The sequence below is a fragment of the Tauraco erythrolophus genome, chromosome 12 (assembly GCF_009769465.1).
Source record: "Tauraco erythrolophus isolate bTauEry1 chromosome 12, bTauEry1.pri, whole genome shotgun sequence".
In the NCBI taxonomy this organism is placed as follows: Eukaryota; Metazoa; Chordata; class Aves; order Musophagiformes; family Musophagidae; genus Tauraco; species Tauraco erythrolophus.
In genome coordinates, this window is record NC_141476.1 from 15963492 (window position 1) to 15987819 (window position 24328).

Genomic DNA, 24328 nt, shown 5'->3' on the forward strand with positions numbered 1-24328 from the left:
TCTCCCCTCTTTCAGTTTAAATCCATTGTCCCATGTCCTATCACTACACGCCCTTGTAAAAAGTCCCTCCTCAGCTTTCCTGTAGGTCTCCTTTAAGTACTGGAAAGCTGCAATAATTTGATTCCCTAATTTCTAACTCTCAAATTTTTATTAACCTAAGGTACTGACAGAATAAATTCTATCCTGTAACCATGACATTCAAAAATTAATCCGCTCTGATTTTTCTGACAATTTTGCTGTAACATGTACATACCTATAGGTTTTCAAAGTTGAGTCAATTCTTCAGTCTTCTGGAGAGCACAGCGTTTGGTATTTAGCCTTTAGCCTTAGAAAAGAATTAACTCGATGCAGCAAAGTATCCATAATAGAGTTAGCACTACAAATGGCAAAATATAAACTTAAACTTAGATAAGCTTCTTCAGATTTGGAAACAGGTATAATAGTTGAATTATGAAGCTAGTTATTTGGAAAGGCAAGTTGTATATACAATATTCACAATCTAGGCCTGGCTTAAAAAAGTATAATCCCTTGAGATTATGTCCTACTCAGAGTTATAAGAATTCTAGCATTCAATTAATTACATCTGAAAGGTGACAACTTGTCTGGTCCATGGGAGTCAGATATTTTCACAGGATCCTAAGACAACAGCAGTTTATCATTCATTAGCTAAGTCATTGTTCTTCAAGGGTTTGTGTCTAACAGGTCTTAACTGCAAGTAAAATGCATTAATTTAAAACACAAACAGCCATCAAAAGGGTGGCGTAAGGTGATTCACTTCGCAACTGAGGTTGTCTAAAAGCAGCACCCAATCATTTCTAGCCAATAAACAAAGAGGTACAAAGACTGATTCATATTTAGTTTAAGAATAAACAATAATTTAAAGATAAGTTTGTCTCAGTTTTATCTTCTAGATAGAATTATAATATTCTTTCACATTTTAATACACTTCACGAAATTTCTTTTTTCACCTAAAAACTCAAGCTATAAAATTCTTTTCTAGTGAAACATCTACCATCACTACTACTGCTAAGCTGTCAGATAGCTAAAATGCATGAGACTCAAATCTTCAAGCAATTCAGCTTCATCTGTAACACACATAGAAGTCCAGAACCTTTGACCTTCAAAACAGAATTATATCTCAAAACTCTTAACTTCCCTTTCCAATTCAAGATAAACACCTACAGTTACCCCTTTTTCATTTTTAGAGAAACAAACATTGCACCACAAACTCAAAAAAATAACGTAGTAACATTCAAATTCAAGGATTCGACTTCAAGGATTTTCTTTCATTCCAGCAGGGCTTTAACACACACTGATCATGACTGGAGTAACAGCAAGTAAAAGTGAGGAAGCATTTGCAGTTTTGTAAGTCTTCGCTAAAATACATGATCACAGCTTTGTAGGGTGTGTTCTGAAACGCCCCTGCGTGCAGTAAACCCATGGACTTTAAACTCATGGACTTTTTACTCATGGTTCCTCCTCCAGAGCTTTACAGGTCCTGCACATGGGTCAGGGCAATCCCAAGCACAAGTACAGGCTGGGCAGAGAAGGCATTGAGAGCAGCACAGAGGAAAAGGACTTGGGAGTGCTGGTGGATGAAAAGCTCAACATGAGCCAGCAATGTGTGCTGGCAGCCCAGAAAGCCAACCATGTCCTGAGCTGCATCAAAAGGAGCGTGGCCAGTAGGTCGAGGGAGGTGATTCTACCCCTCTACTCTGCTCTCGTGAGACCCCACCTGGAATACTGTGTTCAGTTCTGGAGTCCCCAACACAAGAAGGACATGGAGCTGCTGGAGCAGGTCCAGAGGAGAGCCACGAAGATGATCTGAGGGCTGGACCACCTCTGCTATGAAGACAGGCTGAGAGAGTTGGGGCTGTTCAGCCTGGAGAAGAGAAGGCTCCGGGGTGATCTTATTGCAGCCTTCCAGTACCTAAAGGGGGCCTACAGGAAAGCTGGAGAGGGACTTTTTACAAGGGCGTGTAGTGGTAGGACAAGGGGCAATGGCTTTAAACTGAAAGAGGGCAGATTTAGACTGGATATAAGGAAGAAATTCTTCACTCCGAGGGTGGTGAGGCACTGGAACAGGTTGCCCAGAGAAGTTGTGGATGCCCCATCCCTGGAAGTGTTCAAGGCCAGGTTGAACGAGGCTTTGGGCAACCTGGTGTAGTGGAGGGTTTCCCTGCCCATGGCAGGGGGGTTGGAACTAGATGATCTTTGAGGTCCCTTCCAACTCTAACCATTCTATACTTCTATGATAGGATAGGAAGATTTCCCTGTCTTCTCTCCACATACTGAGGAGGGGTTACAAATTGCACAATGCCAGAACGGCTGATGTTTCCCAGTCACCTTACCTGCTGAGTGCTGACCCTGTGTTGGGCTGTCAGGCATGCTGGATGCTGCTTGTTAGTTAAGTTGAGGAAATGCCTCCTCCAGACAAACGTGAGCCCACGTATCCACCCCTTGCCCCAGAAAGGGAAGTATCCCTGTTCTCAGTGACCTCTCTAATAGTTTAGTGAAAAGCAGCCATTGGTACTATGCTCTGAGTGTGCAAACACTGACTATGAAGAGATGCCCAAATCCTCTAAGTTCATCATCAATTGATTATAGGTTACTTATTGGTTCATGTCCTTCAAGATTTAGATCACAGAACAGATGAGCTTTCACTACTTGCCAAGATGAAAGTACTCTGTTATGGTGGAAATATCAGCTTGGAGCCTCCACTATCAGCTTTCTTCTCGTGAAGAATAAGAAAAAGTGGAAAAATGAAATGAGTAAACAACTAAGTGGAAAAGAGTCCGAGTACCTAGACCTCTGGCACCCTAATTTGTCCTTCACATTTGCCAGGGACTTGTTTTGAAATTATTGTCTAATTATAGGACAGGTCATATATCTCAAGCACAAACTCTTCAAAATGCCTGGAAACAAGAGTCTGATACAAAATATTAAAAATTTGTGGCATAAAAAGGCCACACTCACTTGCATTTTTAATAGTTTGAAGATCTAAAGACAACTTTTGTGGGTTTAAACCTTTTCTTCCACATTCAGAAAAAATGTGGTTTACATATTTGGTAGGAAAGTTCGATGATCTCTTCCAGAAACTAATCCTCTTCACATGACTTATATCTTCTGGCATGCACTTGGGCATAGGTTTCTCTCTTTTGCTTGACTTACAAACAAAATTAAAAGTGCCAATGTTCATCATACAAAAATAAATAAATTCTGCACTTCAAAGATCCCAAATCCAAATAACGAACCATCTACATGTAAAATTTATTCTTTATTAGAAGTGAAACTTTTGAGTAAGAACATTAAAAGTTTTGTAAAAGCAAATTTAGAAGTATTTTATGGGGTTAGTAGTACTTCACAAAGTCACATATCAAAGAAATAAGATTACTATTTATGTCCCCTCCCTGGAAGTTTTCAAGGCCAGGTTGGATAGGGCTTTCAGCAACCTGATCTACTGGAAGGTGTCCCTGCCCATGGCAGGGGGGTTGGAACTACGTGATCTTTAAGATCCCTTCAACCCAAACCATTCGATGATTCTTTTTATACTGAGTGCCTCAGTATGGAATTTAAACTAGCATTTCTGAACACAGAATCTTACTACCCAAAAAGACTTGCATTGGTCTTGCACCTTGAGGCTGACACATGGGCCAATTAAGCCTTTTTCAGCATCACCATCTCAACTTAAAGGTACTCTTTTCATAGGTAAAATAGGCATTTTCAAAGTACACTTGTATGAAGAAATCTAGCTACAAAATAACACATCTACTTTTCTTACTTGTGCAACCATATTATTTAGAAATACATTTATATAGATAAATGTCATATGAAGGATACTGATACATCCTTGACAATTTATCACTTCTATAACCATTAGAAAATAGCTATTCTACAGGAATCCTTAAGCATAGAGCTTTAATCCTTCTCTTTAAATACTTCCAGTAACCTCAGCCCGTAAACGTATAGGTTTATCTCAGTCAGTGATCAATTTTCCTGACGGTTACTAGCTAATACATTTGTATTTTATTACCCCTACACTTGTTTAAAGGCAAGAAAAAGACAGCTCTAAAAAGACAAAACGCGCTTACAATCCGTGTTACTTAACCCTCCACTGGAAACCCTCCGTTCACTGAACGCTCACTTGTGACAAGGTCTCAAAGTCATCTGTAAATCTTCACCCTATTTTCACTGGAATAAAACAACGCACGTGCAATACAATCCAGCACAGCCGTATCTTTGTTCAAAGAACAGATCGAGCTCATTCGGATTATTTATTAAAACGTGCTATGTCGTACCTCACTAAAATATAATAAAACACATCGTCTTTGTGCAGCTGCTCTTACAAATTTGCTTTCTTTCCGTTAGCCTTTCCAGTTGTTGCTTTTCTTCTGATACTTTCTACAGCAGTCTCATTTACAAACATGGACAAAGGGGACCCGATAAACCACTGCGCGGGGTCCCTGTGTGGACATTAACTCCAACAGCCAGTGCTGTTCAGCCCCACCCCCCCTTACTGTGCAACACTTCAGAGGACAGTTTATCTAATCCACGCTTTAACTGATTAGATAACTTTCCTGAAAGTTTCACGGTAAAAGTCTCCAGAATTCTATTTCTCCCACAACTTTTGTCTGAATTTCATTTCCTTTTCTGAACTTAATGCCCTATTCTTCCTACTCCATACCTCTTTATTTCAAATAATTACTGTTACAAAAAATGAAACTTTTCTACACCCACTTACTTGCTTAGTCCTCAAGCTAAAGTCCTTACATGATTCCAGAATTTGCATTGAGCAGTACATAAACAGGGAATTACACACAACAACATGCAACACCTCAGCCCTACCACTGAGTAAAAGGAGTACTAAGGTTCTGCATTTGAGCTATCATACATACATTTAAAATAATTATTTGAGGCTAAGAAATATGTAATATTTTGATCAATAGTAACATTGCTGCAAAGGTTTCTAAAAATATTTGTCAACCAAACGTCACACGGCCATGATAAAAACACCTTTGATGGTACCATTGCCACCAGCTGGACAGTTCACATGAGCATATTTGTGAACACTCAAAATATCACACTTTCCTTTATGTGCAGTTTCTGCTGAATGGAATTGTTGCCTGCTTTGCTTTCATTCACACATCACCTGTTCAAGGAAGTCACTGAACTTCCCAAACAAACATTGAGGAGTGCTTGCGCTACTAATGTAACAAATAGCAGCTTATCATTAGCATTTTCAGACACACATGAAACACCGTATGGAAGCTTACTGTATCTTCTGAGACATCTAACACTAACTCCCCCAAATTTCCTTTCCTACTGCTGTTTACCTAAATGTCACTGCTTTTGCTGTATCACTATGGGAACAGCGGCTGCTCCTTCTGTTCCTATGCTGCCACTACCAATCAATTTCTTCGCCAAAATATTCTACGTTCTCAAACTTAAAATATAGCCTCTGACAACAAAATTCATGCTGAGTTTCTGGTGTTCACCAGAAATTCAGCCAAACCATTTCCAAATAAAGACAAAATAAGAAACTGTTTTAAGAGAACTCCCTAGATCTCATTCAACCGTTCATATGAACCCTATCACCATATCTGAACATTTCACAGCCTGAAACTTACTTTCCCTTCTGATATCCTTTTAGAGCAGAAAACTGTTTTGTAGGTGGGGAACTAAAAATACCAAAAAGATACATAGCCTGTCCAAGAACACACAAGAAGTTGGGGCAGGCTAAAAAAATTCAACGCTCATTCCTGAAGTTCTTGGCTCATATCTCACCCACCTTCTCTTACCCTTTCTGCTATGGCACTAAACCATTTTATTTCCTTAACCCACATAATTCAGTGCTTCTGTTCAAGGAGACAAGCAGCTCTGCAAGCATGAAAATTAATAAAGCCTCATCCCTACAGCATGGCATTAGTTGACAAGCTTTGGTATGACATGTGGGCTCCTGCTACAGTCTGCCTTTGGGGGAAAGAAGGAACACAAAGTTTCTCTCTTCCTGTTCTCAAAAAGATGTAAAAATAACTTTGAAGTCTTTGTTTCTGCTGTATTTGGTTGAAATCAGATGCTCTCAGAAGTTACAGAGCTCAAAGAGATAAACATATAGCACGTGACTGCAAAGTCTGTTTTTTTTTTTTCTTTTCCATCCCTTTTTAATAGGAAGCTCTTGGAAGAACAACCTTAGCCACATCACAACTCGTGGCTCATGCATTTTTCATCCACATTGATAAACACGCTCAGCCATACAGTGCTTAGGGAAAACACATGTGAGAAGCAGCTGATAGTCTTTTACTACAGGAGACAAAGCCCTTTAAAAAAGGCACAAATCTAACCTGTGCTGACAGACTAGGTCGGTGCATGCCCAGTCTACCTACGCTCAATCTGCATTAACTCTGGGCGTTAAGCTTCCAAAGCCTTCAGCAAGTTTCAGAGTTCAGGGTAAGGTCTTCTTATTGCATTAAAGGTACAGATGGCAGGCATGTCTGCTCTTAAGATGGGCTTACACACCCATAACAATGCAAACATAAAACTGAGTAACTACTCGGTAAAATAATATGGCTTCTGCTGAAACCATGTTTTAGGGAATTTAAATATAATGAAATTATCGCGTTTAATTGAAGAAGAAACGTCAAAGTTTTGAAGTACCATTCAACCTGGCACTAGAAAGCAGAGAAACTTGCTGTTCTGTACTACGCTGAGAACTCGGGCAGCTGAGGCACGTCCAGAGGAGACGGTGCTATCTGAATTGCACTGCTAACACCGGCCAGTCACACAGACTCTGCACCTGGAAGTATTCACCTTTGCTCTGGCAGTCAGAGCACATCACTTAACACAGTGAGACTTTTAGGTACATGTGGTTTAATCACTGTTCCTTTTTATCACTGAATTTTTTCATTTAGTTTTTCCTCAAGTCAGTGATGTCAAGAGATTGAGACTTTATTTTAATAAATGTACAAGATCTATGTCATTTGGTAGGTCATCTTCTTTTAGCTTTTTCCTTTGCTATAGCAAGAAATAAGTTATTGAACAATAAAGGCTACCTGAACTCTGAACTATTAAGTCTTCTTGGGATGAAAATAAGCATATAATTACTTAAATATCATTTCATGATGAATAACTTATGCCACACATCGTGGGTATGTTTTAAAGGATTCTGGACGAGTATTAAAAAAATAATGGTATCATAATAAATCCAGAGTGAAAACTGCACTAGCAAAATGTCTGATAAACATAATACAGCTTTGGGGTATTTGCTCCTCAGTACCTTGGAAGGACTGCATTTTTCTGATTAGCTGAGTGGCATAAGATGTGATCTTGCTGGAGGCTGCTGCACTGCTGCAGCCACTGTCAGCCAACCCAGAAAGTATAATTATTAAACTACTGAACCTTATTAATGGACATTTCTTATGTTTATGTTCTTACATTACAAAAAGCTTTCCAGCCTTTATGCCATACAAACATAACTGGCTCCATATGCTCCTTTGTGCCACTGGATCTTCTGCAAAACTTTACTGCGACGCAACCTGGTAGTTCAGTACAACATACTTAAGCTGTCGAGAGTGACAAAATTCAACATAGCACCTGTTTTGTATCATATCAGAAGAGGACAACTAAAGCAATTGGCCAAATGAATCTTTGGGCAGAACTACTTTCCTCAATTAAGATACAAATATTATTTTCTTAGAAAGTATGCAATAAAAATAAATTTGAAGATTAAATGCTGATCTTCTGCAAGCTTTGTCTAGCATCATCCCTTCTGCTATACTGACCAACACTGATCACAGTTTGTATTACATGATTTACCACAGTAACAAATAGCAAGATTCAGATCCTTAATAATGACATTATCAAAAGGTGTAATTCTACAAGCTTTCAAACTTGTAAGCAGCTCTCTACCCACATGAATAGTGACCACTGAAAACCATCATGTAATGGCAACGAGGGAGTTAGTCATGCAACAAAACTGAAAATGTATTAGCATAATACCTCTTAACATTAAATAACAGGGGAAAAAAATCTTGGTTCATAACTACATAAAGAAATCCACACAAATCCATCTGCTCATCATTTCAAAGTTTTCTATTACTATCATTCACCACAGTATTATTCTAGAATAATATTCCCTACTAATACTGAACAGGCAAATGATGTATCCTGATCAGCTGTGTTGATTTCACTGGAAAAGTTATTTTCATAATTAATTTTTAAGCATAAGTCTCAAATCTTTCTTTTAAAGTTTTTTTTCAAACACTGAAGTCAAGCACCTAGGTTTTTGAGCAGAATCACACTGTTTAATCAAGGCATTCTTCAAGAAGAATGGAACTGTAAAAGCACTTTTCACAGCAATGACTGAAAAACACAAACAACAGTAAGCTGCTAATTGGTGCTACCAAGCGAATTTTATACAAGCAGGAACTAAGGGCATGCTCTCAATCTGCTCTGAAAGGGGAGAGGGGGATGATATTGTATTTGCAATTAATTAAATGAAAATTTTATTGCAGAGGATTACACAATAACTGAGAAAACTAACACTGAAAAGCAAAGCCATCACGATTAACGTTCTTCCACTATCACTACATGTTCATTTAACCTTTCTTCATGGCCCCGTCCTTCCAGATGGCCCAGCAAAAGAAAGGTTTTGGTACATGACAGAAGGAGAAAAATTTGAATTCTTACAAAACAAGTAGTAAACCAAATCACACATTCAATTAACCATTGCTGAAAACAGTTTGTCATTAAAGGTCTCCAGATTAGAAAATACATTTTAGTCGATTTTAACAGCTACAGGAGTCTTTCCAAAAGCAGCCAGAACTTCTCTGTTTCTGCTCAAATTAAGCAAGCAAGACTCAACCAGCACTTTCAAACACCATGGATCCCAACTCTGTAGTATTTCAAGACACAGGACTCACGTAGAGACCATATTAAAAAATAAAACCCCAAAACACCCCAGTTCTCAGTGCATAATATGCTTCTTATATGAAATCACTTTTTAAAAGAAAGTAAGCACTCATTCTCCACAACCTAGAGTCTTAAAACAGGCTTGTAAAGTCCAACTAATATTTATGGCAATCTACTTCTGGTGTGACACTGATACATGGCAACATGTAAAGATTCTCAATTTTGTGTTCATTTTTTGAGAAAAATCTCAAACAATTTTCAGGGTTTCCTTTAGCACAGCAGCTATTGTCAAGGAATAAAACTGTAGATTAATTTGTTAAATTTACATGCTCAGTATTGGAGTAAATTAGTAATTCACATGGTTTACATACAGTGAGTAAATGGTTTTATACCCTAGGCTTGTTCATGTTTGTTTCAGAGCATTTAAAATCTACTTTTACTCTATTAATACTTTGTATGAAAAGCACAAGCTTTTTTTTTTTGTATGAAAAGCACAAGCTCTCACTCATCTTAAGTGCTCACTTTAGATTTGAGTTACAATTTCTATGTCAAGTCTAACTACCTTCTTGCTGATCATTCAACTGATACAGTAACTAATAAGATTACTCTATGTTAATTTGGAAGTACACAGATTTACTTTTGTTGTGACCAGTCTATACTTTAAAGTTTTGCAGGCATACCTTTATCGAGCAGGGAGTAAGGAAAAAGGGCTGGGAATCACTGCTCTTCACAGCACAACCAAACCAGGAAGAAAAGCCTTCTACCAGTGCAGCACTGCTCTGTTTGGGAGAGTGACTTCAGGCTATAATAGAAAAAGAACTCTTTCTGGTGGATGCTGTATCTCCCCAGGCAGTTTGCCAGCAATGCACTACCAGCAAATCTTTTTAAGGAGAGACAAGCCCTTAGCAGGAATCCCCCACAAGAACAAGCTTGCAACTTTGAACACAGAAAACATGTTTCCTTTCCAATGGGAACGATTAAGTACATCTTTTTGTAAGATGTACGTTTGGATAACTGAGAAGCTACCTTCCGCATTAAAAAAGGGAAATTATTTTTGCCATGTCATTAACTGAAACCTGTGAAACTCATACCCTTGCACTCCAAACAGACATTTTTGTCTGAAGTAGCCAGATCCTAAGTTGTATTGGGGCACACACAATAAAATAAAAGAACAAGGATTAGTCTATTAGTTGTCTTGGTCACATCTTTCTTTCAGGAATATTCCTTTTCCTAAGAATGTGAAATAAAATTTCTGTTTCATTCACCACTAGAGATGGACTTGACACATACAATTACGTTTATCAAGACAATTCAAGAGCTATTTCATGCTACTGGCATAGTACAGGGCAGATAGAATAGGCTTAGGAACCGGTTTGCAGGACAAAGTGGGTGTAAAACACTACCAACTTGGAATTTTCATCTATTTTGCAGAGGTGTGCATTACAACACAAAGGAAAAAAGTTTTCTAGATACATGCATACTACTGGAAGTTTTGGACTGTCAGTAATATAAAAAAGGAAATCTGAAGATAAGGCCAAGTACAGCATTATAATATTTTTTAATAGCCCCCTTGCAGAAATGTTCTATTCTATTAAGGAATTCTTGCAGCTGTGCAAAGGTTACTTATTGATGCCTACTGTCTCACCTAATAACCAAAGAACTTTACTAGGACTTTTCAGAAAGATAAGTCAGGCTACTCCAGTAGTTAAATAGCTACTTCATGGTTTTTGAATGAGAAAATAGATGCCAGGGTAATCAATGTACATTAAAAACAGCAGGAAAAAAAGAACAAAACTATCCTTCAGAGCATTTATGTATGCATATAGACATAAAACCTGATGAGGAGAGAGTTCAAATATCTTCATTTTTAAGCTTGTGTTTAGAGAAAAAGGATAGCTCCTAACATTTGCCTTTTTTTTTTTTCAAAATTAAAACTACTGACTTTATCACAGGCCCTCCTAACTGCTCATACACAGAACAATAAATACATTTCACTGACTTGAAATGATATGCGACATAAAAATTCCTGTGGTACATCAGTTACCATTAGATTAAATATTTTTGAATATTTTTTCAGATTAAACTTAATGACATTTTCCCTTGAAAAGAATTAATCCAGTGCCTTTAATACCAGCAGTTAGGTGCTTGGCTAAATACACACAAAATATGGTAATGTCTCCATCATGTTTTCCCATATGCAAAATAAAGTATTTTCAATAGAGTCCAAATTATTTTGCACCTTTCCCAAAAATGTTTACTTGATTAGCAATTAAACTAAAATCTTTAGAATTATTTACTAAGTGTGGTTAAAATTAGAAACATTCTACAACAACATTTTCAGATAAGCTACGTATAGAGGATAACTACGTGCAAGGTAAAAACCAACAAGTTTTTCAATGAATGGATTAATTAGTCATGTGACCTTAGAACTGAATGAGTCATAGGGTTGCTAATGAGATAAGGACAGGAAGCCTGACACCTTTAAGTCAAGAGTTCAACCGGTTTTTCTCAGAGTACTCTCCTGCTGTGCCCTAGATAAAAGCACAACAGTTCAGGGACAGCACTGGCTTTCCTGTTGCTGGAGGCACTGAAAGATCCACCTAAAGCTACTTATAGAGGAAATCTTTGCCTGAAAGACAGGACACAAGCATTTCCTTTCTGCAGCAGTGTCCCCCACTACAGCTCTCCCAGTCCCAACTGCCTGGGAGAAAGAAGAGAAGGTGTCCAGGAACGTCACCTGACCTGCTCTGTAAGCACAGGCTGGAGAGACCTTCTGTTAATGCAGAACCTCACTCTTTTCAGACATGCCCCACTGACACTGGTAGTCAGAAACAATGCTGAAGAATCCTGCTATCAGGGGCACAGAGTCTTTCATTACCGTTAGGTTCCAGACCTTTATGCATTGGGGTCAAGCTCTTCACTCACATGACTTCACACTTGCCAATTTGCTGTAATTTATGCAAGTCAGTCTCCCAAAATGCACAGGCTGTCAATCTCTTCTCAAGTAGAACAGTGTCACCAGTGAAAAACTTCACAGTCTAGTCACAAGAGATGCAGCACACCCAAAGCAGACTCAACTCAAGCTTCAGGAGTGTAGTTTTCATAGACTCCATATAGATGGATGCCTTATTGTTCACATTTAATTATGAAAAAAAAAGAAAAACAACCAAAACCATCTTGATCATGGCCAAAATACCGACTTACATTGTGCCAGTCTGCCTGCACATTGTAAAGTAAGAAGCCCAGAGCTAGCCAGACCAATGGGAAAGTCTGCAGGAGGTAAAGCACAGGAGAACAGAACATGGTACAGCAGCATGACACAAGAAAAAAATTGAGGTGGAAGAGTGAGACAGAGCAAAGCATGCTGCAGAAGAGGACACACAGAAGAGTAAACACAGAGGGAAGCCAGAGGGCAGAGACAAAAGATAACAAGAAAAAAAGAAATGAGTGGGAAGTTAATGAAGACAAAAGACAAGAAGGGAAATAACATACCACAGATGAGGGGAAAAAAATGGAAAAGACAAACAGAAGATACAGGAAACCCTTCCTGCCAGAATCTGCTTCTTATCAAGCTCAGAGAAGAAGCACTGCCAAAAGAAGAGCTGAATCAAGCATGGAAAGTTCAGATCACCTGAAACTTCTAAAAACAGATGAAAGAAACTACATTAAAATACGAAGTAGTGAGCTTATGAGGATTTCATCCCAGAACACACTGCTCCTGTTCCACTGTAAGAGAAAAACAACTTCTCTGGATCAATAACAGTTTCACACATCTACTTGCAGAAGAACTGGGCGCACTTGTGAGAGAACATTAATTGATTAGGGACTAATTATTAATTAAGTAGAATTCAGGATCACATTCAGTAACTGTTTTTCAAGTTCATTAGTCTGTTTTGCACCCTATGCAGCATAGAAAAGCATGGAGGGAACTACTCCATTCAAAGTAGAGGAAAGAAGATCCCTTCCTCCTGCCTCTCCTGGCACACACCAGAGACACGTCAAGGTGTTTTAGACAAAGGATTAGATAAACTTTCCCACAGAACACAGGACTGTAACACTTGGCAAGTGGTCAAGCACAGTCCAGTCTGAATTTAACTCTGCATTTCTGCTTCGTTTGGAATGTATTGTTTTGCATCACCCAGTACTAACACATCATTCTCAAGAATAAGGATGACCATGAATCCACTGTGCGAGAAGATAGCTGTAGTGCACCCTCTACTCAGAGAATGGCAAAAAGGCAAAACAGAAATCTAAGCTTGTCTACTCAGAAGATGAAAAGACAGACTAAAAAACTAATAATGAAAGGGACTCCTATCCTACAGTTTCAGTGATTACCATCTGCTTAATTTAGTCACTGATATCAAGGAGAAACCTTTTATTGCTTCCTTAAGTTATCTTAAGTATCCCATATCTCATAGCATGCTGCTGGCTCTATCACAAAAACCTCAATAATCACAACTTGCATATCAGCAAAGATGAGTGCCCAACACACAACTGTCCCATCCTTACACTTAGCCTGCACTGTCAATTTTCTATAAACTGCCTACTATTCCAAAACCAAGGGTATGGAACCTTCTCACAGACATCTGAAGATATTTAAGATTAAAAATTGACTCATATTTAAGAATAACAGATACCCAAGATACATCTTGGTTTTTAAAAATGCAGAAATACGCATACATTTGCCATTTCTCTTAGGACACATCTACCTGTTTCTTAAAATGTTTATTATATTTTTGGTTAATTCGTGCTGCAATTTCTTTTGCCATTACTACTGCAATGTTTAACTGACTGTGTTGATTAGACACCACATGTTGAAACAGTCATGAGAAAAAAACAGAACTCGCTCACAGCCCAGCCAGTGGTTAGGTGGCTGACATATGGTCAGTGCTTCACTGGCTCAGTCACAGGTGAAGACAGACTCAGAAATTGTATCTCAGGTTTTTCGTACAAGTTTAGAAATTCCATCACAGAGAAGCTGTCTTCTAACATCCCATCACAAAGAGGAATGAATATTTGTTCTGCACATCGCTCTTGAACTGAGGTTGCCATTGCAGACTTCCTGAAGGTACAAGGAATGAACACTTCAACTGCTCAAATTCTCATATATGCAGGTTTCTCCCTAGCCCAAGCAAAACTGGAAAAGTTCCCAGTTACCAGTGTTCCACTGGGCTTTGCCCTCTTGCACCATTGCTTCCTTTCTCCATAGCCGATTACAAATTATGTATATTTCATACTCTCAAAAAAAAAAAAATCCACATGCATAAATATTTATCTTTTCTGTTTACAAATTAAAACAAATGAGCCAGTTCAGCTAGATGATGGAAAGCAATTTATCTGTTAAACTTAATGAAGCAACGTGGATTTACTCCCTCAGAACCAAACCCTAGATATAGCACCTGTACACAAACTAAGCTTTATAAAGCTGAAATTTTGGGGTTTACACAATGAGAAAGTGAAGGCACTGGAGGCAGACCATGTTCCTGTGCCTCACTCCGGTCTCTCCCCTACAAGGCACTAAAGGATACAAGTGCTGCAGTCCATACAGTGTCAACAGATGCCTGTGTCCAGAGAGAGGAAAGGGGAGAGAAGAGGCTGTGGGGAGGGAGGAAGGAGAGGGGAGATTACCTTATTCTCCTCAACTTTTGAGTTTGAATTAAAGCCAGAATGGTGCACAGTCTTCTAGCGAGATCAAACTGGCAGCGTAGGGCTCATAGAAGACAAACATTTCTACATGCAGGGGGCCAAAATCCTACCAACTTATTAATAAGATTTAATACCGATTTTTAAGATTTGGTCTGGTTTTTATAGAAGAGGATCACAAAAGATGCGAATGTTACTGAACTGAATAATCTCTATTTCCTCTGTACGACAACCAATAGCCCTCTTTCTCAAACATGTACCTATAGCTACACCTCAAGCATCAGGAAACGCATGCTTAAGCAGGTTCCAAAGCAAGCCTGAAGATTTCTAACTCAGCTCTTCTATGATATTGCCTCACAGCGCACTTGAATCCACACCAAGAGTTCAACAAAGGAAGAGGGTCTACACTAGGAAAGACATCAGTGAAACACCAGAGGAAGATACATGAACTCAGATCACTGGTTAGTGTATTTCATTATGCAGAACCTTAGTCATACGAAAAGCCAGTGCTGCCATTCCAGAAGAGATCAGGTACACAGGACATACCTGTGTGTTTCCTTATCAGGCTCAAATCTGTCTGAAATCCACACCTGAAAGTACATTGTCAGGATAAATTCTGTTCTTTGAGCAAACTTAGTGGAATTACTCAACATCAGTATAAACTGGATGCAAATTTAAATAGGAATTTAAATGGCCAAGTAAACTTCATACACATATAATTGAAGGTGTTCAAGACCCTTTCTACTTAAAATGGATAAGGATCTCTTACTAAGGAAAAAAAACGTAATTTATTTTTGCTTAGACTAACCTGGCCACATCAGATAAAAAAAGAAAAACCATGAGGGATGCAAATGTCCATTTCTTTCTAAGTACTAGCACATTGTAGAATTAGGTCAGAAATTACAGACATTAACCTAATAAAACGAATGCTAAAAACATTTGTTTCCAAATTACTAGCTTCTGACACTGGTAACTGCTTTACTCTTTTCATGTAATGCTTTATGAAATTAGTTATTAGCAGATCTCCTGGTGGATTGACAGCTATGAAGATTTGTGTCCTGAATTTCTCAGGGGGAGAAAAAAAAAGAGAGATAAAGACTGTTGGTTAGCTAGACACACAGCTGCACAGACCGTTCTTTACATTGACCTGAATTATTCTGCCTTTTGCCAGCATTTTTATTGTCCATATTTGCTTAATCTTGACAAACAAACAAAAAAATACATATAAAATGGGTCATATGCACAGAATAATTACTTTTAGGAAAAACAAACAAGCTTACACACCACAAATTACATAAATGTAATAGCAGACCTCATAACAACCTAAGTCTTCCATGTAAAATAATCCAAAATTACCTACTTATTGGTGTCCAGTTCTTCATTTTGTGAACAAATCTCCCCTCTCCCCCAAAAAAGAAGCCACGTGCAGCTTTTGAGTGCACAGGCCACTGAACATCACTATTTCAAGATGGCGTTTAGTATAAGCAACAGAATTATTGCAATCTAATTCAATATTACCCTTGAGTGTGATAGTCTCTATGTTTTAATAAAATAGAGAATTCAAACAAAATCAGTTTTCATGATATATTTTCAAGCACAATACTAGTACACAATTATTAATAGAAGAAATACATCTCTACATACTACTTACTGCAGTACTATCCCTTTTCAAAAAAAATCACTTATACCATCAGTGACAGCTTTTAAAACTCACATTGATGTTCCCATCACTTCAAAATGCACTAATGTAAAATTTCCCACTGTCCTCTCATTAAAAACTAAAGTATCTAGTAAAATATACAGCTAAATAACGTCATTAAAAACTCAAAACAGACTAAACAAGTACTCTAGGAAAGGCAGTAAAACTTCAAAAGGACTGCAACAAATGTCAAACAAAATAACTGAAAAATATATTTAATCAATATAGCAATAGAAATTCAATTGAAGTTTTTATACCACACAAATATACATATACATGCAGCATAATATTAACGTACATTCCCCTCCAAAGTCTAGCACTGCTGAAAAATCTTATTTTAAATACACAAGGGAGCACATATTAAAACAAACAAAAAAATGCCATATTGTTATCTATACTCAATATTGTCTCAAATATTAGCAGTTAATCACGACCATCAACTTAAAAGTATAGCAAACAAATATGAAAGAAAAACTCAGCAGTACTTACCAAATTATGATTAGTTGAATTAGAATCATCTTCTGGGAATGGGATGTAAACAGCTAAGGCCACACAATTGGCAAAAATAGACAGTAGTATAAATATGTCAAATGGTCTGGAAAATCTTGTTAAGGAATTATGAATTATGAGTATCTACAACTTTCCTTTCAGTATCAACGTTTGTAAAACAAGTCTTACTTTTAAGGCAACCTTTTGACTGACAACTGTGACAAACGCTTCAACACCTTTAGTTATATCACTATACCATATTATTTTCCATCACAATGATAATTTGATGGTCTCTTCTTTTTGAAAAAACTATTACCTCTTGCTGCCACAGAGCACTTCATATTAAATTCAAGGGATTATACACTCTTAAATCAATATGTGGGTCATCAGGATGGGTAAGGAATACTTATTGAGCTCTTCTGTCATATGCTCACACAATTCTCAATGTTAACAGAAATGTGTTTGTCTAAAGAAGGAAAACCATTTGGGATCTAGTTCGTAGTAGGATATGAAAAAGATTCCCAGCAAATCACAACTGTTGTCCTGTACAAGAGCTGGAAAGCTGTACAATGGACACAGGAAAATTCTGAGCCCCACTTCGTGTCTCTGACAGCTGGACTCCACAACAATTTTGCTTTGGCTGGGGCAGACGAAAGTTTAGGTGAGCCGACTGAGGAACAGAATATCATTGCTGGCTTGGCAGCAGCACATACTAAGAGGCTATAGGCTTGCACACTGACAGCAGCATGAACTGCAGCTGCACTTTTTATACCATATCTGTATGACACCACTTGAAACCTGGGAACACCTCTTGTCTTCCAGAAAGAAAAATATTTCTTAAAATCCATGCCTATGAAGTTCATCCTTCAGTTTATCATTAATTTGCCTTTCCCTCAAAGTATGTCATTATTTTCATGTAACTGCAAAGACAGAGGTACCCAGATGAATGTATCTGTGCAAGTTTAGAAAAGGAGTATTTGGGGCTTCAGCTATGATTTTTGACATCCTTTCCTCCATTCAATGCACAGCTTCCTGATACGTGTCCATAAGAGTCCCATAAAAGACAGAGGGAATAGTGCTGGATGTACTAAAAGAAGAGTTCTGGACATATTTAAAAGCATATTTTTGTCAGTTTAAAATACTTTTCCTGAAAAAAACCCTCCTACAAAGCTCATGTGCCCCTTCAGATCTGTTAAATTTTGTCTGTCAGCCTACAAAAAGTTTGCCACCTCAAGGGCTGAGTTTATGTTCACAAAGCCTATCAACATCGACAGCTGCTATGTTGTGCAAAAAGTTACTACGCACATCTTCACATGCAGCATTCTCCAGACTGAAACAAACAAACACCACCAGCACAAGACTGACAACCTTGGTTTATGATGTAGTGCTACTGGGACAAACTCTGCCCTGAGTTATTCCACTCTAGATCCATAGTAATTTCATTTAACTGACCTTAGCCAAGGAGAAGCCAATTTACTGAAATTAGTTGGACTTCTACCAGTTTAAATGAAAGCAGAATCTTTAATTTGCAATTGAATTATGTTCAAAGAATTGAAAAAAAGCCCTATAAATGAGTAACTGTTCCTATTGCCAGGTTGGCTGTTCTGTTTAAAGTAACAAAATGAGTTTTAGTTCAGTAATCTACTCTTGAACAGCTGTTTCCCATTATAGGGATGTTGCCATGGCTAATAGGCAAACATTTTTCTCCTCATACCTCAACAAAGTTTTCTATTTCAAACCTTTTCTTGAGAATTAAATAATATACCAAATCAGCATGCTATCAGTTCTGCCAAAGAAATTCACACACTTCCAAATCACAACCACTGAACTAAAGATAAAGCAATCCTTCCCAGCGTACAAGTCATCGTGAACACAGGCCAGTCTATCTGATCTCCCATCTACAGATGTACGTGCTTCTAAATATGTTTGGTGGTAGGCATACATTGTAAAAGTTCAGAAGAGTAATATCTTTCAGACACTTGCATGTACTTACAGTGAGTCCTTGGCTTAACTAAAAACCTTCACTACTTTTAGTGCTTGGAAAAATAATTCTTTTTAAAAAAAGATTCCTACTTCTGACTCATTTGCCCTTAATAGCAACACACTAAATTACAATATGGAAGATACAGGTTTGACATCTTAGGCCATCTCCCAATTAACACTGCTAGATGCACTCCTATCCATTCAACCTTATCCGGAAGGGCAACAAATGCAACAGAGATTTACTGGAATATAACGTAAGCTTGTACTTTAAAAAGTTCTCAACATTTTCTGCCATCTCCTTCAAGAAAAAAGGAACAGCTATGACCTGACTTTGAACTACTTGCTTCAGTAAAATGGTATTTATGTCATTATGACACAAATTAAAAGGATATCTCTAATGGCAATTTAAGCAAAACTACCTACCATCGATATTAATGACAGTTACCTACAGTGCAAGTGAACTAATGTGTCAGCTGTGACGCTATAAGATACTGTAAAACAACCCCCTCGACACATTCAGAAAATGCAAGGAACAGATTGCAAAAATGAAGCTGCATCAAAGGATACTTCCATTCTACTAGACTAATGCAGGCTCTTCGTATTGGGTTGTTGAGGGATAAACAGAAAAGGGCACGGGGTGGCCGACTATTAGACGTATTACCCTGTTTTTTGCTCTTGGCATATTGCTGGCGTTTTCTTTGGGACAGAGATCCTACAGGCTGGGCTGTGGTGGTACTCATATTTTGGGCAGCCTTTGCTTGTCTAGCAGCATCAATTGCAGCTTGCCAAGATAGAACAGTTTGCTTGGATGGTGCTGAACTGTTTGACTGAATAGCTGGTCCGTCACCAGGGAGAGGAATTCTGGTGCTACTTGCATAGTTAGCCTCTGTGGGACAAAAGAAAAAAATATTTGTAATCTTTTATGCTAAAATGTATCACAGTATTTCTGACAAAAAGTTTATTTTAAGGCCTCTTGGCAGTGGGATGCTTCTGTTACATACACTACAGAGCACAACTGTATGCATACATGCATGTGATTGAAGAGTAGCAACAAAATGCTCAGGAATCAGTATTATAACTTCGAGTTTAATGCAGGCGTCAAGACAAGTGCTACACAAACACTTCATGTTTTGATTCTTCCACTGACTGCATTTTTTCCTAACTGGATGGCAGCTTTTCTGTCACCATGTTTATACAACAAAACATAGCTACTCCTTAAGATCAGCTTTGCTTTAGTACCTTAGCATTTCCTATTTCCTCACTTCATTTTGGTCAAAAAAGTAGTTGTTTAAAATACTTGCACATTGTTCAATTAAGAACAACCAACACTATGGGAGGGAGGTGGGAAGTCCTGTAAGCAAACTAAATCTTGCCTTAATCTATATTTTTTCAAAGGAAAACGCGTGGATGCCTCCCACAAGTGAAAAAATCCAGTATTGTCTGCTGGTAAACACGCTCATAAAGCAGCCGTATCTTTCACACTAGAAATTACAACCAGGAAACCACTGTAAAGGGAAGGGGTTTGTTTTTGCTTTTTCACAAGGATTTACAAAATAAACGGCACCTTCCAAGCAACAACGAAGCCCTCTTTCTCCAGAGGGCAGCGAAGGAGGCAAAACACCACCTCCTCGCGAGCTGCCTGTAGAGCAACAGAGCCTACTCCCACATGCACCTGTAGGAAGGAGAGACTCCGAAGAGAAATTCAGAACTTGAAGATGCCTGGGTGGGGGAGAAGAAAATAATAAATAAATAAAGATGGAGGAACGGCACAATATACGTGCTGGGAATTAGGGCTGGCGGGCGAGATGACTGTGAAATGGATCTGCCCAGGCAGCAGAGGAAAACAGCTCCCCAGCGACCGCTGCTCGTCGGAGCGAGGAGAGCCAGGGAAAGCACACCCCTCTTCCAGACGGGGGGAGCCGACGGCGAGAGGGACGCGGAGGGGCCCGGCCTCCGCCGCCCCGCTGCCTGCGCGACGGGCGGCAGCGCACGCGGGGGGCGAGCGGACGCGGGAGCGCTAAGATGGCTCCCGGGATGGCGGCGGGGGCGAGTTGGGGGGGGGGGGGTCGGGTCACTCCGGGGCCCGCGCGCGTCGCCCACGGAGGCGGCCGAGCTGCCGCGGCACGAGCGCGGCGAGCGCTGGCCAGCGGCGAGCGCATCAACAGCTGGGTGACACGGCGGGCAGTGCCGCCCCGGGGGCGGGCTGACACCGGGGGCAAAGGTGGGAGGTTTATCGCCAATATTTTTCCAAAGCATCCCTGCTCCGTATACACACTTTTTTTTTTTTTTTTTTTAAATCAAAAAGCAACGGCTCAGCCGTCTCCCCCGCCTGCCCTTTAGGATGCCATGAAACGTGGCTCGGTGCAAATAAGCCACCCACATCCATCGTCTTTTTACATCGATACTCGAAAGGGAAACAAAGCCCCGGTGCCTGCGTTCCCCGGGGAAGCCTTTGCCCCCCGGCGGGGGCAAACCCACAAACTTACTGCTAATTGAGGAGCGAGGAATCATTTAAAAACAACAGTGGGGGATGCGGCGGCGCCGGAACCTGCCGGCGGAGGGGATTAACGCCGAAGAGCTCGGCGCCTCGCCCCCCTGCGCCCCGGCAGGGCAGGGGCCGAGCACATCGCACCCACCGCCCTGCCCTAACCCCCCGCTGCCCGCCCGCCCCGCGGAAGCCGCCGGGCAGCCCGGGCAGGTTTATCCACAATGGCACAAATAAGAGGGAAACGTAGAGCGTCCTCCCCCAGTGCAGCCAGCTGGTATTAATGGCCTCGGGGCAAGAGACAGACACGCATAAACCCGCTCCCATGTTGGTCACACGCCGAGGGCAGCACCTTATCTCGCCTTCACCTCATTCCCTGCCCTTCCCGGTCCCTTCTCGAACCCAGCCGCTCGTCCCTTCCCCATCCCATGCCTACCCCATCCTCAACCCCTTCCCTAATCCCCCCAATCCCCGACTCCCAAATCCCCATAAATCCTCCCCCGCTCCCCCCTCCCTCCCTTCAGCCCCGGGCACGCCGCTGTCCTTGGTGGGCGCTCCGGCTCTTACCTTCTGGGTGCTGCTCCGGCTGCTGCTGGTGGTGCATTATTCTCACTTTCTCCAGCGGGAGAGAGGAAAATGGAAAAAAAAAAAAAAACCACCCAAAAAAGGGCAGAGACGCCCCCCACCCCACCCCGAGCCAGGTGTGCGCTGCCCCTGCGCCCCGCTACCCGACCCCCATGGTAGTGCCTAGCGACGCGCGAGGGGCTGCTCCTCCTCCTCCTGCTGATGCTTCGCCGCTGCCAAATCCCTCCGAGTTTGGGCCAACATTACACTCACATCCGGGTGACACGGGATCTCTCCATCCCTGGCAACCCGGCTGCTGCCGCCGCCGCCTGCTCCTCAGCCCCCCTCTGCCGCTGCTGCCTGCTCCGCGATCCCCCTCCTCCTGCCGCCTGCTCCTCCGCGGTCCCCCTCCTCCCGCTGCTGCCGCCTGCTCCTCAGTCGCCCTCCTCCTCCTCCTCCCGCGGCTGCCGCCCGCCGCCGCCACAGGGTTAACTCCCTCGTTGCTGCCACCGCCACCTGCTGCTGCCGCGCTCCCGCGGCCGGGCCGGGCGGGGGCGCGGAGCCGCTCTCTAATCGCCTGGAGCTCCGGCAGCCGCAAATAGAGCCGCCGCCGCCGCCACCTTAACCCCTCTGCTGCCGTTTTAACCCCTTCGCCGCCGCGCAGCCGCTCCCGCCGACCGGGCTCCCGTCCCACCTGGTTCACGCCCCTCAGCCCTCCCTCCGACACCGCTGCCCCGCGGACGCCACGTCCCGGACGAGGCCCCGTCCCCTCCCGCCGCCCGCCCTCAGCCCTTTCCCCCGCGTCCCACTCGCGCTGCCCCGCACGGCCGGTACACGCGCTGCAGCGCCCGGGACGCCGCCGAGGCGGGAGCGGCTTCAGCACCTCCATCTCCACGTGCTCCGGCGACCGCGTTGCTCGCCACCGACAACTCAAAGCTCGCCGGCCCGCTGCGACCTGCCCCGTCCAGCCGGGCCCGCGCCATTCTCCCACAGCGCGCTCGCGCTGTTCCCGCGCCTCCCGCTCCGCGAGGGCTCCGCGCATCGCCTCACCCCGGGGCCTCCGCTCAGCCTCCACCTCCAGGGAAAACCCAGGCAGTTATTCCAGCCGCGAGCTCTTCTCTTGCCACGCTAACCTGCTCAAGTGCCATCACCCGGACTCCACGCTAACCCCGAGATTTTCAAACTTGGTCCAAATAAATTATTTGAATAAATTTGGCTTTGGGAAAAAACAAATATTTTCAGCGTCACCTTTCCCTGCAGACCCCGACACCGCCGTTAAGCTTTCGGTGCTGTTGCTTCAGCCTTGAAAGCTCCGCGGAAGCCCCGAAACGCGGCTGGCGGGGCCGCCAGGTGTTCTGCCAAGGAGAAGCTCCCGCCAGCTGCCTTCCATCGCTGCAAGCTGCAGTTCGGTCTCTACGAAACTAATTAATGAAGTAAAGTAAGGCTTATAGACATACAAATTAAAAGCAGGATTGATGTTTTAAAATCAAGTTTGTTTTCTCTGCAATAAGCTTTTTCTGGTATTTTAAGAGCATTTCAGGATTCTGAACAAACCATGATCAAAACTTGGTGGTTTTGAACTTTTATCTTTGACAAAAGGTGATATATTTTTAAGGAAACATTCCAGTAAAACTACTATTCCTTTACTCTACTACTTCCTTTTTCCTGCCCCATCCACTCTTATAGCTATCCTTCATCCACAACTGTCTTCATCTAGTTAAAAATAAATTGCAACTACAAACAGTAATTAGAAGAGCAATAAAACCTTAATACTGCTGATATTCTCCAGGGACCTGGTGAAGAATGCCCATCCCTCAGCTTCATAAGCAGCTCTCTGTTAGGTGGAGCCAATCCCTTTCTGAAGTTAAAGGATTTAAAACAAAATAATAAAAAAAAATAGCAGCAAAGCTGACTTAGAGAGAAAACCCCAATACCACTTCTTGACCTCAGTTTCAGCACTTCCTTTTTTATATTTTTCTGACTTGGTGGCTTCAGCTGTTGCAATCGTGAGTCAATCTGTTGGTTTGGTTTAATTGGGACGGTACCACACCCACTTGACAGGTTTCTGTCATTACAGTGCATGTTTTTCCAAATTTAAACAGTCTACCACATACTTAGGTCCTTGCCTTAAATGTCCATGGAAGTCATTAGGACTTCTTTCTTTGACAGTCAAATATTTAGGTGTCAAAAATGCTTGGTATGTTTTCAAAACTGTCTAAATCAAAACTAGTTGCCCAACAACCACTGCAGGCACTGGAAGCAGGCACCTAACATGCTTAGCAGGAGTTAGTGCCTAACCTGCTTAGACTCTTAGCACCCTTACAAATCTAAAATCAGATATCTAAATCATTTTCTAAAATGAGGCTTCTGAAGTTAAGTACTGAGGCACTATTAAGAAATTCCTGACTAATAAGGCCTGGATGTAACATAAGCAAAAAGCATCTCATAGAAAGGGCTGCCTCCCTTGCAAATGTTTTCATGAAATTCCTGGATTCCGGTCCCACCAATGCCTATATTGGAATCCCTCCTCCTTCTAACCGACCACAGCAATATGTACT

The 24328-nt window shown here is 41.3% G+C and overlaps 1 protein-coding gene across 1 annotated transcript in view; it reads right to left on the bottom strand.

Moving 5' to 3' along the window:
- Positions 1-21810, bottom strand: part of CACNA1D (calcium voltage-gated channel subunit alpha1 D) — a 184124-nt gene extending 162314 nt beyond the window's left edge. The window contains 3 exon segments of the mRNA XM_086619049.1: positions 16739-16844; positions 19289-19607; positions 21774-21810. Of these exon segments, the coding sequence (XP_086475175.1) occupies positions 16739-16844; positions 19289-19607; positions 21774-21810 (462 nt within the window).
- Between the last annotated feature and the right edge of the window lie 2518 nt (positions 21811-24328).